We start from the raw sequence: 15,123 nt of genomic DNA, 5'->3' as shown, positions 1-15,123 counted from the left end.
AATCCCCATGCTGTCAGTCCAGAGCCTAAAGTGGGACTCAATCCCACGAACTGTGGGTTCATGACTTGAGCCAAAATTAAGACTCGGTCACTTAACAGACTGAGCCACCCAGGCACCTTGACACACATTAAACTTTTATACAGGATAATCATTCATTCATTCATTCATTCAGCGTACCTAAATGAGTTCTGCAATGGACTGTTCCTTCCCCAGTTTCTGTCAAACAGCAGTGTCTCCTTAATTCATTGATTACCTTGATGTGTTAACTCTGGTAGACTAGTAATATTTTTAACAGTTGAAGTTATACAAAGTCTATATTTAGAACTTTATTTGAGAAAGATAAGAACTTATGGACTTAGTTACACTGAAAATAAAATCTTAGATACTTTTTTAATTTAATTGGATGGGAAAAAGTCCTTCTTGACAGAGATTATTATTCTTTACGTGGCGTGTTTTCAAATTGTCCATAAATATGTTTTGTTACATTCAACTCAGCAGATACTTTTTGAGCTTCTCTTTATTATCAGATACTTTACTGATTAAAATGTACAAAAATGCCTACCCTTAAAAAGCTTATAGTCTACTTAAAAATAATGTATGATAAATACTATAATTTATACTGTGCTTTAGAAGTATAGATGGGGTGGCCTGTTCAAAGGTATCAGGAGTTTTTTAGGTTCATGTATATTTGTCATGTGCTTTGAAAGATGGAGCAGGAATTTTCCATATGAGAAAGGAGGAAAACTAGGCAGAGAAAAGCATTGTAAACAAAACCATGGAAGTATCAATATAGCAAAGTGTCTGGGAATTGAGAAGAGGGAATCTGTGGCCAAGGTTAAGGTGAAGCAAAGAATGCGGTGTAGATAAGACACAGGTTGTGAAAGTTCTGTGGGATCATGCTATAGTCCAGTTCGTCAGAATCACCACTGAATCTCTGTTTTTAAATGAGATTGCAAGGCCTCACTTAGTTTTACCGAATCAGAACCTTCAGGAGTGGAATCTAGGTAATTTTCTTAAGTTCTGTAATTAAACGTGAGTTAACTCATGTCAAACTACACTGCAACTATGGGCAGGGAATATGCCTCTCAGATCTCTTGGGTGTACAGAGCATATTGTTTCTCAGGATCTAAAGTGGTAAGGCACTGTGGCAGTTTTCTAGTTATTTAGTCCATCTCTGGCCTCTCCGCCCTCCCCCCCCCCCCCCCCCCCGTAACATCCCTGGCAGGTGGTCATCCAGCCTATACGCCCATTGATAGAGCTTACTAATTTGATTTCTCTTAGTTTTGTCAGGTTTCCCTTGTATTGAGTTGAAATCTGCTGCCTTATGCCACCCACTGGTTCTTGGCCAGTATCCCTCACATCACATTGCAGATGGCATCATACCAGTGCAGAGTAGAGCTGGAAATAATACTTTCTTTTGAATTGAACATACTGTATCAATTGCAGCCTTTTGGGCTTACAGTGCTCCCTAGATATTTTGTTTGCATACTGTGCTTAAATGGCTACTTTTTTAAAACACTTAACAAGTGCTAGTAAGTGTTTCCTTAAGAGAGAAGGAAGAATGAGCAGCAAGATTAAAGTATTTTTAGCTAGTCCAAGTGACCTTTTCTTTAAAAAGTTTTTAAATTTATTGCTGTAGTTAAATAACATTGAATTTTGAAATAAACAGCTTTTTACTATATCATCTTTTTCCTTCAAACAGTGCTTTTATTTTAAATGTTTAATAATAGTTGACATCAGTATCAAACTTTTTTTTATTATCTTTTTTGAAGGTAATCTTTTCAAATCAGAATGATATTTAACAACATTATGGAACATTTGGAAATGAGGAAATGGGAAAATACTATTCATAATTCCTCTACTTTAAAAAACTACCATTCATTTTGGTATATGTTTTTAGTTTCTCTAGTCTTTTTTAAAACTTTTATTATTGTAACCATATAATACGTACAGTTTTGAATCCTGCCTTTTTCACTTAACATTATATCATAAGCGTTTTCCAAGTTATAGTCGTCATAACCATCGTTTTTAATTGGCTGCATTATATTCTTTTGAATAGCTTAGTGGTGAAGAAAACAGACTGTGGAGCCAGACTGCCTGGGTTCGTATCCCAGCTCTACCACTTACTGGCTCTATGGCCTTGGGCAAGTTATTTAACTTCTCTGTGTCTCAGTTTTCCCATTCTGGAGGTAATATTATCTACCTCATAGGGTTATAAGGATTAAATGTGTTAGTATACATAAAGTATTTACTTAGTGTGCCTGACATATAGTAAATGCTCTAGAAGTATTATCAAGAATTATTATCATCATCATTATTGAGCGCACATACCAAAAATTACTTAAGTATGTCCCATATTGGGGACTTTTAGGTTGCTTCCATTTCTTGTCTTTTAAAAAATTTGTTAGGGGTGAGAGAGTATACTGTTAAGATATTCTTCAGAATTATTTTGCATGGGCTATTTACTGTACAGTTTTTTAAATTTTTAAATTGGCTTGTGCTCCACTTGAAGGTATTTGTACTGCATCTACACCTTTTGTATTATTGGGAGATGTTTTGGATTGTCTTCCTTTGGATCAGTGTGACACGATATTCACTTTTGTGGAAAAAAATGTTGCTACTTGGAAATCAGTAAGTGCCTTAGTTTCTTTTTATGATTACATTATGTTTCTACAGATTCAGAGTTCAGAGGATAGTTTTTTTTGTTTTTGGGTTGTTTTTTTTTTGTTTTTGTTTTTTTTTTTTTTTTTTGCTTATTTTTAATATTGGTGACTGCTGAAAAGTTTGTCCTTATGAGGGAATTACACTGTCTTACTTGGGGAGCCAAGTTAAGAGTCATGTGGGAAGAAAAAGTTTAACAAAATTTGAGTAGTAACAATTAACTGGAAAATGCACACTTTTCATATTTAAAACAGTTACTCAGTAACATGTTTTGTTATATATGTGAAAATATCTATTTTGCTTAAAATGTTTGAGGGGGAAAAAGTAAAAGTGGCATTGTAAACTCAGTGCATGTTAGTGTTCTTTTTTTTTTTAATTTTATTTTTTAAATTTACATACAGATGAATTAGCATATAGTGCAACAATGATTTCAGGAGTAGATTCCTTAGTGCTCCTTACCCATTTAGCCCATCCCCACTCCCACATCCCCTCCAGTAACCCTCTGTTTGTTCTCCATATTTATGAGTCTCTTATGTTTTGTCCCCCTCCCTGTTTTTATATTATTTTTGCTTCCCTTCCCTATGTTCATCTGTTTTGTCTCTTAAAGTCCTCATATGAGTGAAGTCATATGATATTTGTCTTTCTCTAACTGACTAATTTCACTTAGCATAATACCCTCCAGTTCCATCCACATAGTTGCAAATGGCAAGATTTCATTCTTTTTGATTGCCGAGTAATATTCCATTGTATACATATACCACTTCTTTATCCATTCATCCATCGATGGACATTTGAGCTCTTTCCATACTTTGGCTATTGTCGATAGTGCTGCTATAAACATAGGGGTGCATGTGTCCCTTCGAAACAGCACACCTGTATCCCTTGGATAAATACCTAGTAGTGCAATTGCTGAGTCGTAGGGTAGTTCTATTTTTAATTTTTTTGAGGAACCTCCATACTGTTTTCCAGAGTGGCTGCACCAGCTTACATTCCCATGTTAGTATTCTTTAATACCTTCTTTCCTGTAACTTATCATCAAAGAGTGTGCAACAACTTCTGAACAGTAGTAATAATTTCTGTCTTAATTTCAGAATACATTCTATTCTGCTGGAAAAAATTATCTACTACGTATGTGCAATGGTAAGTAATTAGTAAATGATCATGTTAAAACATAAATGTGGTTAGAGAAACAGGTGGTTGAATTAAACACAAGTGATAAAATTTTTAAAAATAGATTAGTACCATCATTTTTATAACAGACTGATTTGTTAAAACTGATCATTCACTTTAAATTAAACTGTTCTTGTTTGGCGTATAAACTTAAAACCAAAAAAAAAAAAAAAAATTAGTAAAATTTATCTTGTCCATGCTAAACTCATTTCATTCCTAATTTTTTAGTGCTTTATTTTATGACAATAGTTTGTACCCCAGTTTTGAGAACTATTGCTTTAGGGAAATGCTCTTGACAGGCTGGTTAACAAATTTGGGTATAGTTGTAATAAACATAGAATGATCTCCTATAACCTTCATTTCCATATATTGTTAGATCTCCTAAGAAGATTATCAAAATCCCAGAATACAGTCTTCTGTGGACGAATTCAACTCTTTTTGGCCAGGCTTTTCCCTTTATCTGAGAAATCAGGTAAACTTTTATGCATTAAAGAAATGTTGTGAAGGGAAATCTTTCTCAGTTTTTAATTCAGAAGCTGTTGTGATGGTAATAAGAAAAATAGTTCTCACAAGTTTAATAGGAAATTGTCACTTTATTTTCTTTTACTGGTAATTATACTGTTCCTAATGCATCATATAGGTAATGCTTGAAGTCACTGATTTTTTTTTTGTATAGTTGACATAGTATCATATTAGTTTCAGATGTACAACATGGTAATTTGTAATTACTATGATGATCAAGAATTACATAGTAATTCTTTTTAAGTTCCAAGCTTATTAATCATAAAAATGTGCAGTTGATTCACATGTATGTAGATATGAATTACCATGTCTGTATTTCATTTATAATGCATGCTGATTTTTCCACTTCCATTTTCTCCCTCAGTCGTTACCGTTTAGACACAATTATGTCCTCTCATTTCTTTTACCATTTTTCATTGTGAAATACAGCACTCATATAGAAAAGTGCGTAAAATAAATGTATACTATAATTATTCTGAATCAATTACTTGTGTAACTACTGGCAGAATCCAGAAATGAAATATAACCAGTTCTCCAGAGCCTTTCACAATCTGTTCAAATATGCCAGATTTTAATACCTCTTTCCCTCAGTCTTCCTTTCCTTAATATCAGGCTGTTATACCACCTACTTCGTATGTTGTTGTGAGGATTAAATGAATTAAAATATGTGAAGCACTTACAACAGTGCCTGCACATAAAGAGACCCATAGTATATGTTGGCAATGGTTTCTGTGTGTTTTCTTTTTTGTCATGCTAGATCTGTGTTGTTTTTTCTTTCCTACTTAATGTGATCAAGATTAATTTAGATTACCATTGTATTTACTGCTTGTATTTCTGTCCTTCTATCTGTGGAAAATTTCCCTGTTAAACTTTTCTTTAGTGAAGGTCTGTATTTTGTCTGAAAATCATTATTCTTGAAGAATGATTTCAGTAGATAAAAGATTCTAAGTTGGCACTAGACACAGGATTTTATCTTGTGGGAGATAATCATTACTTTGTCTTCTATCTTCCATGTTCTCTAGACAACACAAATGTCAGTCTAACTTCTTTGAAGATAATCTAAATGTTTTTTTGTTTTTGCTCTTAAGATTTTTTATCTTTGTTTTCAGGCTTTTTCGGTTTTACTGTCATGTGTCTTATTGTGGATTTCTTTTTATTTATCATGCTTGGGATTCTGTAGAAATCTTAAATCTGTGGATTAATGTCTTTTGTCCAGTTTGTAAAAATTTCAGCCATTATCTCATCAAATATTGTGTATGTCTCTTTCTTTTCTTTCTGAACTCCAGGGAACATTGTTATACCTTGTCACTATATCCTCTGTCTCTTATTCTTTCTATATTTTTATCTACTTGTCTTTTTGTATCACATTCTGAATAATTTCTTCAGAATGGTTTTCTGGTTCACTGTTTCTTTCTTCAGCTATGAAAGATCAGCTCCTAAATTAATTTTTAATTTGTTATTGTTTTCATTCTATTGTATTTTATTTTTCATTTGTTGAAGGTCTTTTTTAAGTCTGCTATATCACTTTCTAGTCTCTTATTCCCTGCTCATAGTTTCAAACTTTTTCTTTAGTTTTTTAACCAGGGTAAGTATTTCTATTTTATAGTCTGTGTCTGATCATTCTAGTATCTGAAGTCTTTGTGGGTTTGTTTCTACTGTTTCTCAGGATTTCTTATCTGTGTATCTGGTTAGTATTGGGTATTATATTTGAGAAAATATTGAGGGATTTTGAGGCCTAGGATAGATAGTTTTCTCCAGATAGAGTTTTCATTGCTTTTGCCAGGAGCCTTTAGAAGGAAGCTATCACCAGTCCAGGGTTACCTTAATCCAGTCCGCTTTAAGGCCTATAATTCCTTAGATCATTGAGAAGACTTGGTGCTGGGCTGTAGTTTGGTTTATTTTAACCTGAGGGTATAGTGCTACAGGTTTCCAGCCTTGAAGATAGTTGGGTGGGCCCATCACTTTTGGGCCCTGATTTACTTTTAACATTCTAGCTTTGGGAAGCTATGAAAAGAGTAGCTCAATTTTACAACTGATTGTCTTGTTTGGCAAATGTCCTCAAGACAAAAGTGGCTTTAAATATTGATGATGCATTGCTTACCTTACTTTTCTTCTGGATGTTTGCCACATATCCCTTACTTTCTTGTCAGCTCTTTACTGGTTTTAAGAGAACCATTTTTGTACTTCATTATCTGGAACACTGCTGTGAACATGGTTTATGCTCTGTAAATTTTTATGGAATTAATTGACCTGTTACTGGAAACTCACCTTTTCTATTACTTTTTTAATAGCTTTTTTATTTTATTTAATAGCTTTCAACATGTGAATTCACTTATACAATTCACCATTTAAAGTATACAGTTCACTGGGGTTTTTTTTAGCATATTTACAAGGTTGTGCAACCATCACTGCAGTCTAATTTTTGAGTATTTTTTCTACCCTGTACCCAGTAACTTGCACCCCTGCCTCACTCATCATCATTCTTACCCTCTCTTCCAAGCCCTAAACAACCAATAATCTCCTTGTTCTCTGTACATTTTCCTATTCAGGACATTAAAAAAATAGAATAATGAAATATGTGGTCTTTTATTGATGAGCTTTTTTTAACTTAGCTTACATAACATTTTCAAGATTTATATATTTTATAGCATGTATCAGTATTTCATTTTTTTATAGCCAAATAATATTATCAGTTTAGATATACCACATTTTGTTTACCCATTCGTCAGTTGGTGAACATTTGGGTTGTTTCTGCTTTTTGTTTATTATGAACAGTGCTGCTGTGAACTTTTGTTTATAAGTTTTTGTTTGGATGTATATTTTCACTTCTCTTTGGCATATACCTAGAATGGAATTACTAAGTCATATGGTAATTAAATTTAAATTCTTGAGGAGGGGTGCCTGGGTGGCTCAGTTGGTTGAGTATCCAACCCTTGATTTCGGCTCAGGTCATGATCCTAGAATCATGGGATTGAGCCCCACATTGGGCTCCGTGCTGAGCATGGAACCGGCCTAAGATTCTCTCTGTCTGTCTGTCTCTCTCTCTCTCCCTCCCTCCCTCCCTCCCTCCCCCTCTCTCCCCCCTCCCTCCCCCATCTCCTCCTGCCCCTCTCCCTCATTCATGTACTCTCTTTGTCTCTCTCAAATAATCAGTGCTTAAAAAAAAAAAAATTCTTGGGGCGCCTGGGTGGCGCAGTCGGTTAAGCGTCCGACTTCAGCCAGGTCACGATCTCGCGGTCAGTGAGTTCGAGCCCCGCGTCAGGCTCTGGGCTGATGGCTCGGAGCCTGGAGCCTGTTTCCGATTCTGTGTCTCCCTCTCTCTCTGCCCCTCCCCCGTTCATGCTCTGTCTCTCTCTGTCCCAAAAATAAATAAAAAACGTTGAAAAAAAAAAAATTCTTGAACTACGAAACTCTTTTGTGAAAAAGCTGCACCATTTTACAGTCCTGTCATCCATACACATGGATTCCAATTTCTCTACATCCTGGCTAGTACTTACTAATTCTGCCTTTTTTTTTAATAGTCACCTGAGTAGGTATAAAGTGGTATTTCATTGTGGTTTTGATTGGTATTTTCCTAATGACTAGATATGTTAAACATCTTTTTTTTTTTTTTTTAACGTTTATTTTTGAGACAGGGAGAGACAGAGCATGAACGGGGGAGGGTCAGAGAGAGGGAGACACAGAATCTGAAACAGACTCCAGGCTGTGAGCTGTCAGCACAGAGCCCGACGCGGGGCTCAAACTCATGGACCACGAAATCATGACCTGAGCCGAAGTCGGCTGCTTAACCGACTGAGCCACCCAGGCGCCGCACATCTTTTCATTTGCTTACTGGTCATTTGTACGTCTTCCTTAAAGAAATGGCTATTTATTTTATTTGCCCAATTTTTGAGTTGTCTTTTTATTAAGTAGTTATATGAGTTCTCATTATATTCTATATGCTAGACTCTTATCAGATATGTAATTTGCAAATGTTTTCTTCCATTCTGCAGATTTCCTTTCACTTTCTTGATAGTATTGTTTATAACACAAAAGTTTTATATTTTGGTGAAATTTGATATAGCAATTTTTTCCTTTGTTGCTTGTGCTCTTCCTATGTAAGAAATCATTGTCTAATCCCAGGTTACAAAGATTTATTCTTGTGTGCTCTTATAAGAGATTTAGCTCTGTGGTCCATTTTGAGTTAATTTTTGTATATTGTATGAGGTGGGAGTTCAGTTTCATTTTTGTGTATATTAATAACCAGTTGTCCCAGCACCATTTATTGAAAAAACTATTCTTTGCCCATTGAATTGGCATTTTGCCTTCTTTCTGCCTTCAAAACACCAGGGTCGGTTGAACCTTGGGGCCTTGGCACTGTCTTCCCTCTATGACCCTCCTGTTCATTATTGTCACACTACCGACTTTAGCTGTTAGTCTCAATTTTACTTCCTCAGGGAGCCTCTCTTTCAGCATCTATTCTAAACCTGCCAGCACAGTCCCTCATTATCACCACCTAATTTCAAACCTCTTCTTAGTATTTAGCACTATCTGTCATTTTCAGTGTGTATGTTGTTTACTTCTGTGTTCTCTGTGCCTAGAACGGTGCCAGACACCTAGTTGCCATTTAAATCTGTGATAAATGAAGTCTCTTTTTTGTGAAATGAAGTATGCCCCTTCATAAGAACTAATTTGTAGTTTCTTTACTGGAAATTATAGAAGACATAAGAACAAGGTTTCAATTCTCAGCCATAATTTTGTCCTTCTTGGTTATTTCCAGCCTCCACTCTCATCTGTTTTTTTTACATTATATAATTCAAATTTAGTTGTAATAGGGCCTCCTCTTAAAATATAGCTGGATTTTGAATGTTATTTTTTTAGAGATAATGTGAATTTAGTTCAGGAAGGAGAGTGGCCTGTAAATTTCCTTCCCTATAATGATATTAGATTTTCGTACCAGATTCATAAAATGAATTGTAAATTTTCCTATTTTTCTTCTTTAAGGGAAAAGTTGGAGTAATTTTGTATTCTTTCTTTCTTGAATGTTTGGTAAGCTTTACAAAGGAAGCAGTTAGCAACAATAGAATGTTGTGGGAATGTTTTAAACTGGATTTGATTTATGTAATGGATTTGGGACTATTCAGACTTTTCATTTTTTTCTTGAGACAGTTTTGGTAACTTCCTTTTTCCTGGGAATTTGTGAGTATTATCTAAAATTTCAAATGTATTGGAGTACCTGGGCGACTCAGACGATTGAGCATCCAACTGTTGATTTCAGCTCAGGTCATGATCCCAGGGTTGTGGGATCAAGCCCCACGTCAGGTTCCATGCTCAGTGTGGAACCTGCTTAAGATTTTCTCCCCCTGTCTCCCCTACTCTTCTCCACTCTTCCCCACTCTTCTCTGCCCCTCTCTCCCATTCTTTCTCTAAAATAAAATTTTAAAAATAATTAAAATTTCAAATGTATTTATAGGATGCTATTTGTTGCATTTCTTTTTTTCTATTTTTTCTTTTTTATAGTTGAAGTATAATTAACATACAGTGTTATGTTTGTTTCAAGTGTACAACATAATGATTCAGTGACTCTGTATGTTTCTCAGTGCTCATCAAGATAAGCATATGTGCTTTTTTGTATTAATTTTTTAAAATGTTTATTTATTTTGTGAGAGAGAGAGGGCATGCTAGTGGGAGAGAGAGACAGAGGGAGAGAGAATCCCAAGCAGGCTCACAAACCGTGAGATCATGACCTGTGCCAATGTCAGGAGGCGCTTAACTGACTAAGCCACCCAGGCGCCCCAAGATAAGTGTACTCTTAATCCCCTTTATTTGTAGATCTCATCATATTTTGGAGAACATTTTAGACCTCTCTTCCAGTGTACAGCATTACTAAATTAACAAGACATAAAAAAACCATTCTTTTCTTTCCTTTATTGACTGGTTGAAAGACTAATAATATATTGCTAATATATAGCTTTAAACATTATGCATCTTTTAATAAGTAATGTTTTTAAATTTAATTTTTAAATTATAAAAATAACTTTTTTCAGAAAATTTGAAAAATGAAGGAAAAAGCTGTGTATAATTAATCCTACCACTAACATAAGGGAGGTTGGCATTTGGGGATATTTTCTCATAGTATCTATGTTAAACATTTGTAGATGCTTGACATTCACTGGAGTATATCCCAAGACCTTCAGAAAGCCAGTTTAACATGTAGTTTAGCATGTAGTGAAGTCTGACTGAAATTATTGATTTAATGAGAATTAGGGCATGTACTATATTGAATAATAAATAGAGAATAGACAAATGTATTTTAAGTAGTCAGTGCTAAATGGGCAACCAGATTCATTCACTAGCTTAATGACTTGATCTAGCATAGTTTTTTCCGCTTTCACTTTTGTACTGAAATAACTTTAGACTTAAAGAAGAGTTGGGAAGATAATATAGAGAGTACCTGAATTAACAACCTTCACCTAATGTTAGCCTCTTACATGATCACAATATAGTTGCCAAAACTAAAAAATCAACATTGGTACAGCATTATTAACTATGCTATGACTTTATTTGGATTTTACCAATTTTATCACTATTTTTCTTTTTTCTGTCCAGGGATCCAACCCAGCATCCCATGTTCCATTTAGTTGCTATGTTGCTTTACTCTCCCCAGTCAGTGACAGTTCTTATTTCTTTGCTTATTTTTTTCATGACTTTGATACTTTTGAAGAGTACTGATCAGGTATTTTGCAGAATGTCCTTCAATTTAACTTTGTCTGATTTTTTTTTTTGTAATTAGATTGAGGATACGGATTTAGGGGAAGACCACAGAGGTGATGTGGCCTTCTCACTGCATCATTTCAACATGATGTTGATATATACTATTACTGGTGGTGGTATCCTTGGTCATCATATTTTTTTGTTGCTAAGTTACAGTCTTTGCCTTTGTAGTTAATATTTGAAGGGAAATACTTTGAGGCTGTGCACATACTCTTTTTCTCCTTAGATCTTTACCCACTAATTTTAGTTTTCATCAGTGAATTTGCCTACAGCAATGATTTTCAGGTTGTCCTGTTGTTGGTTTTCTATTTCTTTTATTCCTTCTACATCTATTACTTGGGATTCTTCCATGCAGAAGAGTTGTCTGCTCTCCCTTATTATTAATCCAGTCATCTGTTTCAGTGTGAATTTGTGGATATTTTATTGTCTGGATTATAATCCCATAGTGTAATTAATTTCTTATTTAGATTGTTCTGGTTTTGCGCATTGGAGGGAGCTCTTTCATGTTTTCCTGGTATGAGAAAATAGAGCTCATCTGTGTTTTCCCTACCCCAACCCTAGAATCACCCACTTCTCCAAAGAGCCTGATTCCTTTTATTTAAGAATGGTATTTAGAAGCCAAGATCTGGGTCCTAGATATCTAAGAGTATCACTGCTCTGGGTTCACTTGGTGGACAGACCTAGGAAAGATCTATATGCACACACATCTATATTAATATGTGTCTATGTATGTATTTTTAAATGACCAACAACAAAAACCATGAGATCATACTGATACTTCTGAGTTTAAGCCAGTACCAATATCCCTTCTTATTTATAAGTTCCTTCTTTGACAGAAACCTGGTGCTCATTAACTGCAGCGTATTTATTATATATGTTGTTATACATGCTCACTTTTTGTTTAATACAATTTTTATTTGTGCTTTAGCAAAACTATAAATTACTACATATTACACTCTGTAAAATTGCTCTAGATTTTTCAGTAATAACAGGGACAACTGTATTTGTTATATATGTAGAATTCTGGATACTCTAAAGGCACCTTAAAGAAATGAATTTTAGAAAGGATTTGAAAACCAGGTGTGGGTCTGACTTGATCTTTTGTTTAATTATGGATTTATCATTTTCTTTGTTTTGGTTATGTGACAACAAAGTTATATTCTTAAACACATTTAGGTGTTTGGTGGATTTGCTTTGAAAATCTTTTTTTTTTTTTTTTTTTTCTTTTTAATAGGTCTTAACTTGCAGAGTCAATTTAATCTGGAAAATGTCACTGTTTTCAATACCAATGAGCAGGAAAGCACCCTGGGTCAGAAGGTGAGGCTGATACAAAATTTAACAAACATAATTTTGTTACTAAGATAACTCCTGTGACTAGGTCTTCTAAGTCACCAAAAATTTTAAAACCTTTATTTCTAATTTATAGACATAATGTATGTTCTATGCAAAAAATGCAAATCAGATAGGAATATTTAAAATAGAAAGTATGGCTACCCCATAATCCAAGGCCCAAAGATAACCACTCTTAGCATTCTCTGTCTGTCTTTACAGGACTTATTGTGTGTGTAGTTTTATTCCAAAAATGAGATCATATAATACATATTGTTCTGCAATCCATTTTCTTCTTTGGACAGTATAAAATGGATGCATTTCTGCATCAGTACATTTGGATCTGTGTCTTTTTAATGGTTCATGATGAGTCTTTCAAGTGGATATATATTACAATGCTGTCAGTAGGCATTTAGATAATTTCTAACGGTGGATAATTGTTAACAGCATTACAGTGAATAGTATTGTGTATATCATTGCTAAATTATCCAGGTGTCTCTTTAGAGATAAATTCCAATAAGTGAAATTGCCGTGTCAGAATATATGCATATATCACATTTTGATAGCTGCACTCAATTACTTCTCAGAAAGGTTATACCCAAACTTATACTATCACCATTGATACATAGAGAATGTGTACCCACAGCCACACACCACCCCTGGGAATTAATCAATTTTTAAAAATCTTTGCTTAATTGATAATATACTTAAAAAGTAAATCTTCTTTGTTTTAACTTACATTGCTTGGTCATTAATGAAGTTGAGGGATTTGCTGTATGTTTATTGGAATTTATTTTTCTTCCATGACAATTAGAAGCAGTGAGGAAGAGAATTACCTATTCTTGCCATTTGCCCATTTTACTGTTGAAATGTCTTTTTCTTACTGCTGTGTAGTTCTACTCAGACAGAATATTACTAATTCATTGCCTATCATTTTGTTGATTTTTTTTCCTGTTTATTGTTTTTCTTATAACTTTACTTATGGTGCCTTTGCTGTGTAGAACTTTTAATTTTTGGTTTTTTTTACATTTTATTTATTTTTGATAGAGACGGACAGAGGACAAGTGGGGGAGGGGCAGAGAGAGAAGGAGACACAGAATCCGAAGCAGGCTCCAGGCTCCGAGCTGTCAGCACAGAGCCTGATGCGGGGCTCGAACTCACAAACCACAAGATCATGACCTGAGCTGAAGTCGGATGCTTAACCGACTGAGCCACTCAGGCACCCCTGTGTAGAACTTTTAAATCTGGATATAATATTAATGTTTTTGGTCTTTTTGTTTTATTGTTTCTGGCCTTGTGTCAATGCTAAAGGCTTCTACTCTGCAGATTATAGAAGTCCCTTTGTTTTCTTTGATGCTTTTATGATTTAATTTTTCTTGTAAATCTTTAATCCAGCATGAATGTTGGAGTATGGAATAAACTGAGTTATAATTTTATTTTTTCCAAGTATAATTAGAACCATTTGTTAAATAATCCATCATTTGCCCACTGATTTTTTAAAAGACATCAGTTATAATCAACTTTATTTTTAAAGGTTTTTTTTTTTTTTTTCAATGTTTGTTTTTGAGAGAGAGAGATAGAGTGTGAGTGGAGTAGGGGCAGAGAGAGGGGGAAGGAGAGAATCTCAAGCAGCCTCCATGCTGTCAGTGCAGCCCAATGTGGGGCTCAAGCTCACGAACCATGAGATCATGACCTGACCTGAAACCAGGAGTCAGCTGCTTAATCGACTGAGCCACCCAGGCGCCCCTTTTAAGATTATTTATGATATATCCAGAAGACAGTCCAGATTTCTGGCAAATTTCTGTACATTCAGCACCGATTCTTAATTTAGGAACAAGTTATAAATCTTTAAAAAATATCAATTAAATATAACTAACATCTCACTGTAAATTAGACTACCTTATATAATTTGTTAAATGTAATTATTATCAATTTGGAAGTGATGTTGACTTAAGATTTTTTAAAATCTTGTCTCTCGCCTTCATATATCTTTCAGTATTTCTTGAACTATTCTCTGTAAACTTGTTATTTTGAATTTCTCAATATAGAGCTAGGCACTCAGCATACCCTAAAGTATTCCCCAATAATAAGAGTTCTCTGTGCAGTTGGGGGAGGATTTCTTTGGTCAAACTAAAGCTGGGGACAAAACCACAGTTATTTACTACGATTCTTAGAGTCCTTAATATACTAATGGTCTTCTCAGTTCTCTAAAAGCTCATTGTATATATTTCTAAAATGTATTTAGCCATAGGCCCTTTCTTTGCAAAGGAATCTAGAAACCATGTGTGGAAAAATACTGTCTTAAAACTACTGTATCTTCATAGCTATCTTATATCATTGTCATACTGCTTCTGAGTTCTCAGATCCCTGTCACATAGAATTCCTGTTGCCTTAAAGATTAACTGTAGGTCTAGGCAGAAGTGCAGCTAGACTTCTAACAGTGTTTGTCTAGCAGTGTATGAATGATGTTATTCTAGTATTTGCCTTCTGCCTGACAACTGCTTCATGACAGGCTATGCATGTTTTTAAATTTAGCATACTGAGGATAGAGAAGAAGGAATGGATGTAGAAGAAGGTGAAATGGGAGATGATGAAGCTCCAACAACTTGGTGAGTTTTTGAAGTTCAAGTTTCTTGATCTACAAAGCTAACACCTTAGTGACTAAGTACTAAGTAAGTCAAGTTACAT

The 15,123-nt window shown here is 34.6% G+C and overlaps 1 protein-coding gene across 2 annotated transcripts in view; it reads left to right on the top strand.

The window, feature by feature from the left end:
• The window catches only part of THOC1 (THO complex subunit 1), a 61,187-nt gene that overhangs the window by 5,545 nt on the left and 40,519 nt on the right, over positions 1-15,123 (top strand). For both annotated transcript variants that reach the window (XM_049619665.1, XM_049619663.1), the window contains exons 5-9: positions 2,513-2,631; positions 3,753-3,801; positions 4,208-4,303; positions 12,341-12,423; positions 14,971-15,044. In XM_049619665.1, coding sequence (XP_049475622.1) covers positions 2,513-2,631; positions 3,753-3,801; positions 4,208-4,303; positions 12,341-12,423; positions 14,971-15,044 — 421 coding nt within the window. The remainder of the gene's footprint in view (positions 1-2,512; positions 2,632-3,752; positions 3,802-4,207; positions 4,304-12,340; positions 12,424-14,970; positions 15,045-15,123) is intronic.

Source organism: Panthera uncia (assembly GCF_023721935.1).
Source record: "Panthera uncia isolate 11264 chromosome D3 unlocalized genomic scaffold, Puncia_PCG_1.0 HiC_scaffold_8, whole genome shotgun sequence".
In the NCBI taxonomy this organism is placed as follows: domain Eukaryota; kingdom Metazoa; phylum Chordata; class Mammalia; order Carnivora; family Felidae; genus Panthera; species Panthera uncia.
The sequence above is the reverse complement of the archived record's forward strand: the minus strand, read 5'-3'. Positions and strand labels throughout refer to the sequence as shown.